This window comes from Macaca mulatta, chromosome 2 (assembly GCF_049350105.2).
Source record: "Macaca mulatta isolate MMU2019108-1 chromosome 2, T2T-MMU8v2.0, whole genome shotgun sequence".
NCBI classification, from domain to species: domain Eukaryota; kingdom Metazoa; phylum Chordata; class Mammalia; order Primates; family Cercopithecidae; genus Macaca; species Macaca mulatta.
This window is the reverse complement of record NC_133407.1, coordinates 84630483-84648857: the sequence shown is the minus strand read 5'-3', so window position 1 is coordinate 84648857 and position 18375 is coordinate 84630483. Positions and strand designations below refer to the sequence as shown.

General features: G+C 37.3%; 1 protein-coding gene across 1 annotated transcript in view; it reads left to right on the top strand.

The window, feature by feature from the left end:
* SPATA16 (spermatogenesis associated 16) overlaps window positions 1-18169 on the top strand; it is a 269610-nt gene extending 251441 nt beyond the window's left edge. Inside the window, exon 11 of the mRNA XM_077991689.1 lies at window positions 17833-18169. Within this exon, the coding sequence (XP_077847815.1) occupies window positions 17833-17955 (123 nt within the window). The 3' untranslated portion in view covers window positions 17956-18169. The remainder of the gene's footprint in view (window positions 1-17832) is intronic.
* The last annotated feature ends 206 nt before the right edge of the window (window positions 18170-18375 follow it).

Genomic DNA, 18375 nt, shown 5'->3' with positions numbered 1-18375 from the left:
GCAAGAATGGAAGCAGGGAAATGAGTTAGTCAGTTATTGTAGTGAGAGCAAAATGGTGGCTTAACCCTTGAACCCAGTGGTAGGAGTGGAGATAAGAAGTTATCTATTCAGAAGGGCAAAGGCTGATTTAGAGGGAGACTAGTAAAAGAAAACATGAACAAAATAAAACAAGAAAACCCTGAACTAGCATTTTGGAGACTGGGTCAGTCATAAATTAAATCAGAAGCCACTTCCTTTCTCTGGTCCTCGGTGTTCTCATGTGTAAAATAAGGATATTGGGCTGGATGATTCTAAGTCCCCTTGCAGCTCTGATTGAACAGGTCTTTTGAAAATCAGATCATCAAATAAAAGGATAGGAGTTAATATTTTATGAGCTCTTAGTAGGGACCCAAACTCTCCTATTTACTTTACATATACCAAACTCATAATCCTCACGAGAGGTAAAAAGTATAATGTATTAAAAAGAGAAGTTTAGCAGTTTGCCTAAAGTCACATAGCCAGTAAATGGAGCTAGCAAACGATCTGACCCCGGGGGCCTAAACTCTTTCTCGATAAAAGTCCAGTTTTTGTGCTGCCTGAAAAGGCCTGAGTGACTAGCATTGTTGTCTGTATAGTTGAACATTCAGGTGTGAGGCCCTCCAACCAAAGTAGAATTTAGCTATAAACCAGCCCAGTTTGTCTTCAGTTCTCAAAATAAAGTTCTTTCAATCTGAGCTAAAGAGTCACTGAGGAATTTGTGCTTAGTCCACCTCTGTAACTCACTTGTATAGGATCCTCCATCTTTGTTCCTTAGTTTTCCATCTATATCCAGAAAGAATACAGAGCCTAAATCTGGAAGTCCTTAACCATTAATTCAGCTTGCATTCGTGGGACAGCGGGCAAGTCATAGCCTTCTGAGAAGCATGATGTGTCCTTACCCACACCACTTTTAGATCCCATGATTTTCTGTTACCATTGAATCCCAAGGTCCCTTGGAGTTTTAAGAACTAGGCTTAAAGTAAATAGAAAAAGGGTTCTTAAAAAAAAAAGTACCAACTGTTAAGTTGGAACACTTCTATTTCTTCTTGTCATAGAATCAAACAGCTAAGCAACACACTGTCCGCAACTAAGAAGAAAAAGTTATTTGCTCTTCATTTATAAAGCCTAAACCTGGCATTGAGAAGATCAGCATTTAACATGACATAAAGTATTGTCTTGTTCTGCTATGGCTCTGGATCACTGATTGAAAACTAAATGAGGAAAATAAAACTTTGTTACATTAAAAGTAATGAGAAAAGTGCTCCAGCATATACTTTCGGACCTGTGAGTTTTCCTGAGGAGAAATGCCACTTTAAAATTTCATCTAATATAATATAGTACCTTCTAAACTTCAATGAATCCAACAAACAGAGTATAGGTAGATCTCTTTAAACCATCCATATGAATTTATTCAAAATTATTTTACTGCTTGTGTTCCTTTTAACCTCAAAATCTTAACTTATGAATCATATTCATTGTGATCATACAGAAATGGCATTCATTGACATACTAATTTGGTCTTTCAGATGAAAATGTGATGGAGTTACATGTTACTTAGCAACTCTGTTCTGTTCAAGACTGTTGATGTAGGCAAAGCAAACAGGAGAGAACACAAATTTGGGAAATGGGGCAGGGGCAGTTGGTTGAGAAGGTAGAGGGAAGAGCAAATTGGAACGTGTTATTTACTTTCCATATCAGTATTTAAACCCAAATCCTTCCAGAAACTCTTCTGAGAGAGATTGTACACGTGGCACTATCATTCATCGGCCAGTCATTTGGGCTGATACGTGGCTAGGTTAGTACTTCTGAGAGTACTGCTGTCTTTTCAAAGATTCAGCAGCCATACCATTCATTTGCAAAGCAGTTTTTCCAGCAGTCAGCCTTTTCCTGTGTGTCTTGTTCTTTAAGGAGTCTCTGCAGATTTATTGCAATTTGATTGTAAATCTTCTTGCTTTTGGTTATGGGCTTCCTCATTAGCATATCCCCAAATTCCTTACAGTGTGTGTGCTCCAAGCACTGCTGAGAAGTTCTGTCCAAGGTATAGTGCAGATCATGCAGGGAAAGAAACCTAAGTGCTTTTACTGCTGATCACGCTGGGGAGGAGAGGAAAGGTTCCGAGGACAAGCAGGGAGGGAGCCAAGGCCCAAGGGGCTGAAAGAGGCCAGGTTCCTGGGTCAAACAAATCTGTGTCAATGGCATCCAGGCCAACAACTGCAGTGGAAGAGCCTTAACTAAAGTCCTGGCAGAGCCTCGTGATTGTGGTCAGAAGCTAAATCCTGGAGCAATTGGACCCGGGAAGGGAGGACCTCATTTTCAGATGTTTACAGAGCAAAGCCCAAGCCTCGCCTGCAGAATGGAGAAAGCCGAAAGCCTTGGTCTGGCCATCTTTCCCACCACAGTGCGATGCTCCAAATCTAGATGGTGAACTTCAATTATCATTTAAACCAACATCTTTCTCCTCTGACTTCAAGGGAAAAGTATAAGGTTAATAGGTAAAACATTTTCAGCAGCTGCATTTCCTAATCACCCACTTCCCACCTGTGCTTGGCCTTGCCTCCAAAACTGGAAACACCTCTTTTAAGTGCTTTGTTGGCTGAAAATATTGTCTTCTAAAACCTTGATGATTTGGCAGGAAACCTCTGCAGCAGAAGTATTTCTGTGCAGGTGGCAAATCGTGGCATAGCCCTCATCTAGGGAGCATGTATCCAAGAGCTTGGCCACTTTTAAACAAGAATTTATCAAGGAGCAGACAAAGCTAATCTGCCACCATTCACATGTACCTAATAAAATACTGTTACCACACAAATTATCAAACTATGTTAGTTTGTCTGAAGCTTGCTTTTTAATAACTATCACAATTGGAACAAGCTATAGAAAAATGTATTTCAAGCTATAGAAAAATTAATTAATAATGATGATGACAGATGTTATCAGTTTTTATTCCTGATGTCTTAGTGTGTGCCAAGCATTTCAATACATTATCACATTTAATATGATTGCAACAACCCTATAAGAGAGACGTCTCTCGAAAGATGAGGAAAAATAGCTGTGTAGAATTAAAAAAACAAGTCCGACTTTGTAGTGACAGGGTTTAGTTTTGAATCAGATTTGTTTGGGTCAAAGGCTTGTTCTTAACTGTTAGCTCGCACACTTGTATTAAACCAAACAAAGCTGCCACAAGTCAATGGCACAAAGAACACTGCCTGACCTAAGGTCAGATTCCGTAAGACAGCCAATGAGACAACCTTTGAGTCTGCTTTTTGGCAGGGAATCCTTTGTTCATCACTAGGTCACAGCTTGCTGCCCATCTGGCGACTTGCCCACACTGCTTCGTGGTAGCTGCCTAACCCACTGCACTTCCCTGAGTCATGATACTCTTACTGTCCTCCCTTACCATCCTTCCCTTTGTAGACATATCATGTTAAGGTTTGCTTTGGTAGCTCACTATTTTCCCTCTTTCTGCAACTTCAGAACTTCAAGGAAACAGCTTAGAAATCTAGACATTTCTGCAGTCTACTTACTGTTGCCCTGAGGGTCACCCTCTGGTGAATAATCTGAATTATCATCTGCAAATGCATTAGGCTTTCAGTGAAAACACAATTTTATAAGCATATATTGCCATAACCCCTCCAAGTTTTACCATCACAACACAGGGGGTCTTGAGGCTGGAAGTGGACCAACACAAAGTCTACCACCTCCACTTCCTGAGCACTTTCTCTCCCTGATCCACTTATGAGCTAATTTATGGAAGTGACTAAAACAGAAATTGGAAATGCTCATATTAGTCCAAACCTATTAGAGGAGTTTTATCTTTGCAAAAGTTTTTCAAAATACATCTTTCAAAATTTCAGTGTGATATTCTGGTGAGAGGAGTGGAAACATATATCTCAATTGTATTTTGAACTGAAGAGTAAGTTTGTAGTTCCTTCTATACATTGCTTCCTTTAAATTACTAAAAGTGTCTTCTTTTCTTGGCAGCCCAGCATTTTATTGCCTGTCTTTTATACATTAAGTTTTGCAATCCTTTATAATTCTGGAGAATAACAGAATAACAGCTTATACCACTTGGTAGCTAAATGAACCATAGGACATCTTCCATTCTGTATTGAAAGTGGGATTAATATGGAGTTCAGAGCAATTGACTTGTAGCTCATTCAGTCATTTATAGTGTACTCATTATACCTTTCATCTTTGGGAGAAGGGCAAAAACAAAAGTGCCTGTACATGCAGCTCTAAAGGAAGATATGGATCATTTATCCTTCTGATTATGATTTTCTTAAAATGATACCTGTGGAGAAGGGGACAAGACTGGAATCTAAAACACACACAAATTCCACAGCAAAATATACCCATGTCTCTCAGCATCATCAAAACCGAATTAAACTAATGTGTACTCTACCAAAATGACTTTCTGCTGGAGAATAGACTCTGGAGAGGAACATGAGAGGACTAGTGAGGAGTGTGGACATAGTGGACATATGTTGGAGAGATCCTAACTTAGATGTAGAATAAAGTAAGACCTATCTCTTATTACAAGAAATTTGAAAGGCTTTTAACTTCCAAAGACCTCTTATGGAAAGAAGGCCCCTTCAGCTGTACAATAGGTGATTCACTTTATCACATTGATAAAGGTATCTAGAAGCAACTGGTCAAACTGATTTGAGAAATGAAAGCACATCTTCCTAAGGCACAGGGGTCAAAATCATTTTTTAAAAACCTGTGATAGAGTATTTCTACTTTGAAGAATATGGAGCAGATGTGCTTTCCCCCATTCACCCCATTACATACAATTAAAATTCCTAGGTATGGCTGGGCATGGTGGCTCATGCCTGTAATCCCAGCACTTTGGGAGGCCAAGGTGGGCAGATCACCTGAGGTCAGGAGTTCGAGGCCAGCCTGGCCAACATAGAGTGAAACCCAATCTCTACTAAAAAAATACAAAAATTAGCTGGGTATGGTGGCACATGCCTGTAGTCCCAGCTACTTGGGAAGCTGAGGCAGGAGAATCACTTGAACCCAGGAGGCGGAGGTTCCAGTGAGCCGAGATCATGCCACAGAACTCCAGTCTGGGTGACAGACCAAGACTCCGTCTCTCAAAAACAAAAAAACAAGGTATCCCAATCTTCCTATCCTAATAGGGTAGTGTCAGAGAAGAACAAATAGGGAGTCTAGACTTTTATCCCCAGTAGGAAGTAACTCTCTCCTTTTCCTTCCCCATTCTTGCTGGTATGGTGTTGGATGAGACCTGGTAGAAAGTCAGGATTTTTAGCACCCAGCAATGGTAGTGAGTCTTCTCCCACAATGTCGTGTCAGTGAAAGCCATGTGGGAAACAGTGATAAAACATTCCTACCCTCCAAACCACGAAGGTATCAGTGGAAACCCAGTGAGGAGCTTGAACTCCCATCCCCAACCAGAAGTAATGAGAAGCCTCTCCATCAGGTGTTATGGAGGGTGAATTGGGAACCTGAACTTCTGTTTCCACATGGAAGTAATGAGGCAGATCCCTCGTAACAAAATACCCAAAATGTCCAGACTTAAAAGATCACTTATCATACCAAGAACTGGAAAGATCTCGAACTGAATGAAGAGAGATAATCAATGACTGCCAAAACAGAGATGTCAAATATATTAGAATTATTGACATTTTAGGCCGGGTGTAATGGTTCATGCCTGTAATCTCAACACTTTGGGAGGCCAAGGCAGGCAGATCACTTGAGACCAGGAGTTTGAGACCAGCCTGGCCATCATGGCAAAACTCCATCTTTACCAAAAATACAAAAATTAACAAGGCATGATGGCACATGCCTGTAATCCCAGCTACTCAGGAGACTGAGGCAGGAGAATCGCTTGAACCCGGGAGGTGGAGGTTGCAATGAGGCGAGATCTTGTCATTGTACTCCAGCCTAGGCAATAGAGCGAGGCTCTGTCTCAAAAAAGGAAGAATTATCTGACATTTTAAAACAGGCATTATAAAAATGCTTTAATGAGCAATTACAAACACATTTAAGTGAGAAAAATAGTCACAGCAAATAAACAGGAAGTATCAGCAAAGAAAGAGAAAGTATAAAGAAAAACTAAATAGAAATTTTAGAACTGAAAAAAAAAATAACAAACAAAAAATGTATTGGATGGACTCAATAGCAGAATGAAAGGGGCAGAGGAAACAATCAGTGAAAGAACGATAGGACAATAAAAATTACCCAATCTTAGGCCAGGCACGGTGGCTTATGCCTGAATCCCAGGACTTTGGGAGGATGAGGTGGGCAGATCATGAGGTCAGGAGTTCGAGTCCAGCCTGGCCAACACAGTGAAACCCTATCTCTACCAAAAATACTAAAAATTAGCTGGGCATGGTGGCATGTGCCTGTAATCCCAGCTACTCAGGAGGCTGAGGGAGAATTGATTGAATCCAGGAGGCAGAGGTTGCAGTGAGCCAAGATCACACCATTGCACCCAAGCCCAGGTGACAGTGTGAGACTCCACCTCAAAAAAAAAAAAAAATTGCCTATTCTTAACAACAAAGAAAAAATAAACTAAAAAAAGCCTCTGGGGTCTGTAAGACTGTAACAACAGATCTAACATCCATGACATCAGAGTTTCAGAGGAAGAGTAAGAGCAGGCAGGATGAAAAACGTTCTCAAAGAAATAATGGCTGAAAACTTCCCAAATTTGGCAAAAGACAAAACTATAAATTTAAGAAGTTCAGTGGATATCAACTAGGATAAGCCCAAAGAAATTCATGCCAGGATATATCATAGTCAAACTTCTGAAGACTATTAGCAAAAATATCTTAAAAGCAGCGAGAGGGAAATGATGCCTTATCCATACGAAAAAATAAATGACAATGGCTTTCTCATAAGAAACTATGGAGGCCAGTGGGAAGTGGCATGATATTTTTCAAGCACTAAAAGAAAAGAATTACCAATCCAATGCAAACATCTTTCAGGAATAAGGAAGAAATTAAGACATTCTCAGATGAAGGAAAACTGAGAGAATTCATCATCAGAAAACCTACTCCAAAAGAAGAGTTAAATAAAGTTTTCTGAATAGAAAGGAATCAAAAGAAACACCTAGAAATATCAAAAAGGCTGAAAGAACACAGTAAGTAAAAGCATGACTAAAAATTATACACTTTTCTTCTCCTCTTCATCATATTTGGTGGGGAAAGCAAAAATAATAACATTGCTTAATGTAGTTCTCAATTTATATAAAGGATTTAAGATAATTATAAATGGGAGAGGGTGAAGAGACAAAGAAAGAAATGATTCTATACTTCAAATTTAAAATGAACACACATACATATTTTACATACACACATATAATGTAATATCTAGAGCAAATACTTAAAAAGCTATACAAAAGATATATCAAAAACTCTGGTTAAGTCAAAATGGAATTCTAAAAACTGTTTAAGTAACCTCAGAAAGGTAGGGGGATAAAACAGAAGCAACAACCAAAGAAAATAAAAATAAAATGGCAGACTAAGGTCTAACATACCAACAATTACACTAAATTTAAGTGGCCTAAATACACTAATTGAAAGACAGAGACTGGCAAAATATTCAGAATATGACCCAAATATTCTGTCTACAAACTCACTTCAAATGTGATGACATAGAAAGTTTAAGGGTTAAAAGATATAAAAAGAAATATCATGTAAACTTTAACAAAAGGAAAGCAGTAGTTGTTATATTAATATCAGACAAAGGAGACTTCAAGCAAAGAAAGTTACCAGAGACAGGGAGGGATATGATATTCTATAACAATAAAAGTATCAATCCACCAAAAAGACAAAGCAATTCTAAGTGTGTATGCGCAAACAACAGGGTCTGCAAAATATATGAAGCAAAAACCGATGGGACTAAAAAAAAAATAGACATGTCCACAATTATAGTTGGAGATTTCAACTGCCCTTTCTCAACAACTGATAGAACAACTAAACAGAAAATCAACAAGAATATACAATAACCCAATAACGCCATCAAGTAACAGAATCTAATCAACATTTATGTGCCCATGGAACATGCACCAAAATAAATGCTATTCTGGATCATAACAAACTTAAACAAATTTCTAAAAGCTGAAATCATAAAGAATGTGTTCTACAACTGCAATGGACACAAACTAGAAGTCAATAACAGAAAAATCTCCAAATACTTGGATAGTTCATGGATCAAAAATGAAGTCTCAAGGGAAATATAAGAATATACTGAATTGAATAAAAATGAAAATATAACATATCAAAATTTGTGGGATACAGGTAAAAGAGCAATGAGAGAAAAATTCATAGCACTAAATGCATATATTATAAAAGAAGAAACTATCTCAAATCAATAACTCAAGTCCAAGTTCAAAAACCTAGAAAAAGAAGGGCAAAATAAATACAAAGCAAGCAGAAGGAAGAAAACAATAAGGATTAAACTAGCAATCAATGGAAATGAAAACAGAAAAATAGAGAAAACCAATGCCACAAAGAAGTGGTTCTTTGAACGGGTTAGTAAAATTAAAAAAAAAAATCTAGCAAGACTAATGAATAAAAAAGGGAGAAGACACAAATCACCAATACCAGGAATGAAATGGAACATCACTACAGATGCTGCAGACAGTAAAAGGATAAGAGAATCTTTAGAACAATTCTACATATATAAATTTGACAACTTTGATGACATATACCAATTCCTGAAAAAACATGCTACCACCACTCACCCAATATAACATAGTTTCATTAACCCTCTAACTATTCATAATTATAAACTCCCCAGAAATCTCCAAGCCTAGATGGTTTCACTGGATGATTCTGCCACACATTTAAAGAATTAACACCAATTCTGCAGTTTCTTTCAGAGAATACAAGAGTAGCAAAGCCTTCCCAATTCATGTTATAAAACTAGTATTATCCTAATACCAAATCAGACAAAAATAGTACCAAAAAAATTTACAAACCAATAGCTCTCTTGAATATAGAGGCAAAAATCTTAATATTATTAACAAATAGAAATTAGCAATATGTTTAAAATTATATACCATAACTAAGTGGGATTTATCCCATAGATGCAAGGATGTTTGAATATTTCTAAATCAGTACAATCTACTATATAAACAGATTACACAAGAAAAATTACAAGATTATATAAACTGATGCAGAAAAAACATTGGACAAAATTGACACGCATTTATGATTTAAAAAATACTCAGAAAACTAGGGATAAAGGGGAAGCTCCTCAAATTGTTAAAGAGCATCTCCAAAAATTCTACAGTTAACATTACACTTAATAGTGAAAGAATAAAATCTTTCCCTCTAAAATCAGGAAGAGGGAAATGATATTAGCTTTCACCACTCTTATTCAACATAGTGCTGGAAGTTCTAGCCATGGCATTAAGGCACAAAAAGGAAACAAAAGGCTTGTGAAACAGAAAGAAAGAAAGAAATCTGCCCTTCCCTATTTGCAAATAACATAATTGTCTACATAAAAATCCCCCCCAAAAAATGAGTTCAGCAACGTTGCAAGATACAAAACAAATGTACAAAACTCAGTTGTATTTTTATGTAATAGCAGTGATCAGGGACACTAAAATTTAAGACAGTATTATTTACAATTACTCAAACAAATGAAATACTTTGGTGTGAATCTAGCAAAACATCTACAGGACTTGTATGCCTAAAATTACAAAACAGTGATGAAAGAAATCAAAGCTCTAAATAAATGGAGAGATATACCATGTTTATGGATTGAAAGATCTGACATAATATAGACATTGAACTCTCAAATTTGATATACAAGACTTTTTATATAGCTTCAGTAATCAACAATTTGTGTACTGGCGGATTAACACAAAGCTCAATGGAACAGAATAGAGAACCCAGAAATAAACCCATATATCCTCTGCTGATTTTTTTTACAAAGGAGTAAAAGCAATTCAGTAGAAGAAAAATAGCATTTTCAACAAATGATGCTGGAACATTTACACATCTGTAGACCAAAAATAAAAGAAAACCAAAACACAGCCTTGACCTAATCCTTATACTTCATACAAAAATTAACTCAAATTAGGTCATAGACTTAAAATGCGAAATATAAAACTATAAAACTTCTACAAAACAATAGGAAAAAATCTATGGGATTTTGGTCTATGCAAACTTCTTAGACTTGACACCAAAAGCACAATCCATAAAAGTTTAATTTATAAATTAGACTTCATCAAAATTAAAAACTTTATCTGTGGAAGGACTCTGTTTAAAAAAAAAAAAAAAGGATGATAAAAAAGCTCAGCATGAGAGAAAATACTTGCAAATCCCACATCCAACAAAAGACTAATCTATATACAGATTCTATAAAGAGCTCTCAAAATTCAGGAGTAAAAAAACCAGTCCAATTTGAAAATGACAAAAGATATGAACAGACATTCACCAGAGTGAATGACAAGTGAGCATGTTAAAACATGTTCAACATCACTAGCCATTAAGGAAATGCAAATTAAAACCACAATGAGATGTCACTACACACCTATTAAAATGGCTAAAATGAGCAATAATGACAATACTAAATGCTGGTAAGGACACAGAGAAATTAGATCACTAATACATTACTAATGTGATGTAAAATGGCACAACCGCTGTGGAAAATAATATGACAGTTTTGGGCGCGGTGGCTCATGCCTGTAATCCCAGCACTTTGGGAGGCCAAGGCGGGCAGATCACGAGGTCAGGAGATCAAGACCGTCCTAGCTAACACGGTGAAACCCCATCTCTACTAAAAAATACAGAAAATTAGTTAGGCGTAGTGGTAGGCACCTTTAGTCCCAGTTACTCGGGAGGCTGAAGCGGGAGAATGGTGTGAACCTGGGAGGTGGAGGTTGCGGTGAGCAGGAGATTGCGCCAATGCACTCCAGCCTGGGTGACAGAGTGAGACTCCGTCTCAAAAATAAATAAATAAATAAATAAATAAATAAATAAATAAAACTAAATATAACCTAGGGATAACATCACTATTATAAAGCCTAAGATCAGTGCTTGAGATATTTGGCAGATGCTGCACCTGATCAGCTGGCACCACCCGGACAGATAAACTGGCTCATCTGACCTTGTGGCCTCCACCCAGAACTGACTCAGCACAAGACAGCTTCGACTCCCTTTGATTTCATTTCCAATCCAACCAATCAGCACTACTGAAAAAAAAAAATATGCAGCTCCCATATAACCTAGAAATTGCCCTCCTGGGCTTTTATCCAGAAAAATAAAGACTTATGTTCAAACAAAGACCTGTACACAAATGTTTATAACTTATTTTACAATAGCCCAAATTATTGTAACTTATTTTACAATAACCCCAAACTGGAAATAATCTAACTATCCTTTAAAGCATGAATGGTTAAACAAACTGGTTAATTCATACCATGGAATATTAGTCAGTGATAAAAAGAAGTACACTATTGATACAACAACCTGAATAAATCTCCAGAGAAGTGTAGCGTTATATACTATATAATTCCATTTAGATAACCTTCTTGCAATAACAAAATTATATAAATAAAGAACCTATGGCCAGGCACGGTGGCTCACTTCTAATCCCAGCACTTTGGGAGGCTGATGCAGGCAGATCACTTGAGGCCAGGAGTTCGAGACCAGCCTGAGCAACATGGCAAAACCCTGTCTCTACCAAAAATACAAAAACTAGCCTACTGTGGTGGCACATGCCTGTAATCCCAGCTACTCAGGATGCTGAGGCAAGAGAATCACTTGAACCCAAGAGGCAGAGGTTACTGTGAGCCGAGACTATGCCGATTGGGTGACAGAGCAAGACTGTCTCAAAAAAAAAAAAAAGAACTTACTATTGTATTAGTGGTTGCCAGGGCTTAAGAAGAAGTTAGGGACCAGGAGGAAAACGGATGGCTATAAAAAGGCAACACGAGAGATCTTTGTGGTAATAGAACTGTTCCGTGTCTTGACTGTATCAATGTCAATATCCTGGCTATAGTATTCTACAGTTTGGCAAGATATTACCACTGACGGACACTGGGTAAAAATTATGCTGGGTCTTACTGAGTTACTTTTTACTGATGTGTGTGAATCCTCAATTATCTCAAAACAAAAGTTTAATTTAATAATATATATTCAAACCTTCAGATAAATCTTACCAAAATGAATTTTTTTAAAACTATGATACATGGTACCTCAGCCTGTTCAGGCTGCTATAATAAAATGCCATAGACTGGGTAGCTTATGAACAACAGAAATTTATTTTTCATCATTCTAGAGGCTGGAAAATCAAGGCAGTGGCAGACTCAGTGTCCACTGAAGGCCCCTTTTCTGGTTCATAGATGGTGCCTTCTAGCTGTGTCTTCACATGGTGGACAGAGCAAACAAGTTCCCTTGGGCCTCTTTTCATAAGGGCACTAATGCCATTCACGAGAGCTCCATTCTTGTGACCTAATCACCTCCCAAAGATCTTATATTCTAATACTATCACTTTGGGAGTTAGAATTTCAACGTATGAATTTGGGGGCACATAGACATTCAGACCATAATACATAGTTTCCTGGACTATCTGATAGCAAAATTTCATAAGAGTTTCTAACTCTATATTAAACACACTGAAGACTTATCATTATGGGTATTTTCAAGAGCTGGTGATATAGTTTGGCATTTTTTTTTTGCATGTTTTATAAAATCTCAGGGGTAGGTATCCCAGATTTTTATGTTACACTCTTATGACAAAAAACTAAATAATATACCAAATTCACTAAATGAAAAAGGAAAAACTTAGGGGCTTGTCTGTCTGTTTGAATACTAGCCCAAAGCTAAAGGAAACTGCTGTATTATGAATAGTAGAAACAACTCCGTTTCAAAAACTAGGTTTATTTTAGAAATTAATTTCAAGCCTATTTGAAAACAACTGTAATTCTAATAAGAATTAAAATTCAAACCATTTTGGATGATAAATATTTAAAAGCTCTTGGTCTGGAAATAAAACTGAAACAGAGCAAAGAAACTAATGTTATCAAATCCACTGTGGTGGGGTGAAATGTCTGTTTTGCCGAGATGATTTTGGTCCAAACTGCTAATCACTGAAACACATTCCCATTCTGTAACTACCACTATAGTCATATAAGCCTGATATTTATTCCTGATGAATTTTATTCCTATTTCCTCAACTTTCTTCTTTAAAAAAATATTTTAAAGCTTTAATTAAAAAAATTATTTGAGCACTCAATTCCTGAGGCATGAACATGTGCAAGCAAACCCATATAAACACACCTAATCCTCTCTCTTTGATTCAGACTACATGAAATTTAATAGGAAGCCTAAATTCAAGCCCAGCATCTTCCTTCTCAGTATAATTTACTTGTTCATTCATGTTTGAGATCAACTTCTTCTCACAGCCATTACTGGCAAGAGAGAAGCCTGGTTCCCAAGGTATACACTACGCCTGTGCCAAGGGGCATCAACCACGTAGGGAACATCAGTGGGAAATGAGTTTCAGAAAGGATCAAAGTCATGTTTGAGGGGAAAATTATAACTTAATTGCTCTTCCCTTCACTTTATGGCTTAGTAGTTATATTCAGATGCTAGGACTGCCATAGCAAAGTACCAAAAACTGAAGGGCTTAAATAACAGAAATGTATTGTTTCACAATTCTGGAGCGTAAGAATCTGAAATTAGTGTCTTCAAGGTTGGGTCCTCCAAGGGCTGTGAAGAAGGAACTGTTCCATGCCTCTCCCCTAGTTTCTGGTGATTTGCTGGCATTCTTTATTGTACTTTGGCTTGTGGGGGCATCACCCCAATCTCTGCCTTCCTCTTCACATGGTATTCTTCCTGTGTGTGCATCTGTCTCCAAATGTCCCTGTTTTATAATGACACCAGTCATTTTGGATTAGGGCCTGCCCTAAGGACCTCATTTTAACTTGATTAGCTATGTAAATACCTCCAGATAAGGCCACATTCAAAAGTACTGGGTACTTTAACACGTAAATTGAGAGGGGGACACGATTCAGCCCATAATAGTAGTGTTTAAATGTGAATTAAAAGGCGTTGAGAAACTGGCTGATGACAATTTCTTTACTCTTTGATATGGGTTATGACCAACAGTCATATGATGGGTCAGAACCTGCCCTCCGACAGAGATAGTTCGTTCCCCTCCATCATTAGACAGCCTAAAATTCTCTGCAAGCTCATTTGGTCTAATGTCCATATCACTGTAATGTCAAGTCAGCATTGGCACATATATACACACACAAAAATGTTATCTGCCCATTTTGCAAAGGGAAAGTTAGACCCAGAATGACCAAGTAGCCTATCTGATACAGTTAAGCAAGTAGATTCTGTACCAAAGAGAGTCTAATAAAGCCTCTGCTTCAAAAACTGTGTACTTTCTTGTGTACTTTCTTGTGTACTTACATATTTCTTTGTATTTTATTTTCCCAAGGGCTTTACAGAAATTTCTATCATTTGCAATCTGTTCTTCTAGTTATATGAATCTATTTTCTCTTTAACCAGCATTTTTCTTTCCTTGACATAAAAAAAAAAAAAAAGAAAAGAAAAGAAAGAACCAGTTTTTCTAAAAAACATGTTGCAGCTCTCCTACACGTCAGTAAATATAGAAGCTAAAATTGACTTACTTTGCGGCATATTGTGTCATTCATCTAATGGTGTAATCTAAGAGAATAACCTCTGATTTGAAAATGTGAGTACTCATTTTTAGGACTGGACTACTTGGATCTGATATGGTTGTAAGTCACGGAATTTTATGACCAGATGTGTCTTTGGAAATTATCCAAGCCAATCCTCTTTTAATACCAACTGTTGGTGAAAACTGAAGTTCAGAAAGGCCAAGTAATTTCCCTGGGGTCACAGAGCAGGGTTAGAAGCCAACCCGAGAGCAGAATTCAACATTCCTGCTGACTCCTCATCCAGTGCCCTTTCTACTCCTGACTGTTTCAAGTATACAGGCAACACCTTGTCGTAACCTTGCTTGTCTTGACAGTCTCAAAGCTAAACAATGGTAAAAGAATGGTGGCATGAGAAAGTCATGTTTATTTAATTTATAGAGGAAAAGAAGGCCTTCTGATATCCTTCATTCCAGGTATCACTTAAATATGGAAAAAACACATGGTTTTCTGAATCTCTTCAACTCTTTTATCAGAGAGTAGGATTACTGAGGGTCTACAATATCCTAGGTTTTGGAAATAGTGGACAACATGGACCTGGTCCCTGCCTTATGGAGCTGAAAGTCCAGATGAGAAGACAGATATTATATAAATCATTATAAACAATTAAGTTTAAAAATTATGATATCTGAAGAGATGAAAAAATGTTACTGAGACAAACAACTTGGCCTCGGTTCTAAAGGAAGACTTCCCTGAGGCATTGATGTTTGACCTGAAATCCAGAGGATATGTAAGTGTTCTAATGGACATGTTCCATTAGGAAGATGGAGGGGACATAGAACAGTGCATGGCTGTGCTCAGATAATTGAGAGATATCCCCCATAGCTAAAGCAGATGGATTGATATTAGTGCCAGAGATGCAAGTGAAACCTGATAACCCAGGTATACAGGTGTATAGACCATGGTAAGAGTTTAGAAATCCATTTAATGGGCCGGGCGCGGTGGCTCAAGCCTGTAATCCCAGCACTTTGGGAGGCCGAGACGGGCGGATCACGAGGTCAGGAGATCGAGACCATCCTGGCTAACACGGTGAAACCCCGTCTCTACTAAAAAATACAAAAAACTAGCCGGGCGAGGTGGCGGGCGCCTGTAGTCCCAGCTACTCGGGAGGCTGAGGCAGGAGAATGGCGGGAACCCGGGAGGCGGAGCTTGCAGTGAGCCGAGATCTGGTCACTGCGCTCCAGCCTGGGCGACAGAGCAAGACTCCGTCTCAAAAAAAAAAAAAAAAAAAAAAAAAAGAAATCCATTTAATGTAATTTGAGCAAGGGAAAGATGTGAGATCAGATTTATCGGTTTAAAAGTTCATTCTGGTATCTTTATGAGATGGATTAAAAGCACAGGAGGGAGACAGGCCAGGTAGGAGATGAACATACAGGCCAGATACAGCACACACATAATATGTGGTCTGGACCTGCCCAGTTAATTCAGCAGAATTCTTTTTTTCCAGTGACACATCTTGTGTTTCTTGTCTTTTTAAAATAAAATGCAAACCTGTTACTAAATACTACTCTTAATGAATACAATTGTTTTTAAAAGACAGCAGATACCTGATGGATATTTAAAAACAATTATTTCACTGTCTTATTGAAGGAAGCTTTTTTACTGCATTAGAATTGTAATTTTAAATTATATTTGGGCTAATTGCAAATATTCTCATTGTAAAGAGCTTTGATTTAAATAATATATTGTCAGTACAAATAATGTGAATGAATCATCAACTCAACTATTGAAGTAATGGTAAGCTGCCATCCATTGTATTTGCACTGATTGTGCTCCATGTTAATTTTTAAATGTCTTACTTTGGTGAAAATCAGATATTGTGTATGTATGTGTGTGTGTGTGTGTGTGTGTGTGTGTGTGTGTGTGTGCGCGCGCGCGCGCATGTGTGTGTATGGAATACATAGAATAATGCATTGACTTCATGGAGGAATCCAAGAATATTCTGTCAAATGATTTTGATGTGTCCTGCAGTGATCAGACATCATTAAAAACAATGTGCTTTTTAAAAAATGTACCTGAAATAGTTTTTACAAGAGTTTCAAAAAGAATGGTTTTCATATAAATAATCTTGTTTTCTTAAAAAAAACAATGGACAGTTTATATCACTAGTATGATATAAGATCTAAGCATAACATATGGATGAGTGCTACCATTTATTATTCTCTTTTTGACAATCTGAATCATCCTTTGGATATTACTCTGAATGATAAATCAAGCAATTTAAAAGTGGAACTCAAAATTGGAAAATTGAAGTTGTAAGTGCTTTTATCTTAAGTAGATGATACGTTCACGTACCTTGAATAGTAAGTGCTCTAGCTTTGAGTTAACTTTATGACAATGAGCTCTTCAGTGAGTAATGTTAGGCTAATACAATATGCAGGTCCTAGGAGTCAGGGTTAAGTATGAATTATATATCTACTGACTTTCATGAGAACTCAATTCAGCATATGTGTAAACTTTTATTCTATAGTTTTTTTCTGACAAACAGTATGATACATTCTATCAACTGCCATTGAATAATTGTAAGTTTTCTTTGAAGAAAGACTAACTCTTTTTCAAGAATTGTTGTGTCTATCATTATTTTATCTTATTCCCTGGAGTGTGGCATTTTTTAAGAGAATGCATTCTTTCAGAAGTTCATTTTGATTGAAAGGAGAAATGATTCTTGCCAAGACTATACAAATATTCATTTTTCTCCCTTGTTGGTTAGGGGCATCTAAATGCTAGAATCTCTGGCTTTGAGGGAAGTAAGTTTGTTTGTTTGTTTTCACTCTTATTGTTGGCAAAGGAGATGGAGTAAAGGCTTGCCATGGATTAATCTTTTACCGTTCACTTTCTTTTGAAATCCCTGGTTTTACTGACCATTAAAAACTGCATGGTGACAGTAATCCCCATTTCCATTCCAATAGCTTGGACCAAGTGATAAAGCAAACTCCTGTGCTTCTGCTTTGCGTTAAGTTAGTAAAACAGGGGGACCTGTAATGGAAACAGAAGGAGGCTTTTGTGTTTAATCATTTCTGTTTCTGCCAGTTCTGTTCCAACATGGATTTGTATGTGCCATTTATTTTAAATACCTCACCATTTTTTATAAGTATACAAAACCCAGGATACCAACAACAAATCTTGTTGCATCTGTTTATTTCTTCTAGGTTGGACAAATTGAAGATTTTCTATACCAATTAGAGGACAGTTTCTTAAAAACTAAAAAACTGAGAACGGCTCGAAGGCAAAAAACAAAAATGAAGCGACTTCAAATTGTTCAGCAAAGCTAGTCATTAGGGAGCAGGCACTACCACTAACACATCCCAGAAGAGGAGGCAAGGGCACCCATCCCAGTGCCCACCTAGCACTGTGACAGCTGGATAACAAAAACTTGTCACCAAAAGAAAGAGGTGGTATTCCCCTCAGTTCATCTTTACCGAAGACACTCTATGCTTCATTAATCTCAACTGACAGCAATAAATATTCTCAGCAAGTTTGACTTGACTTTTGTTCAGATTTTTCTTGTTTAAAGAGCTTATAAAATAACCATTGATACCTCTTTCACTGCCTTGATCTTTCAAAATGGATGAAGGTATACCAGGTCTACCCAATAATGTTTATAGTATACATCTATAATCATGGGCATTCATTAAGAATTATTCACGGGCCACCTACAGATATAGAAAACAATATAAATGCAAAATTGAACT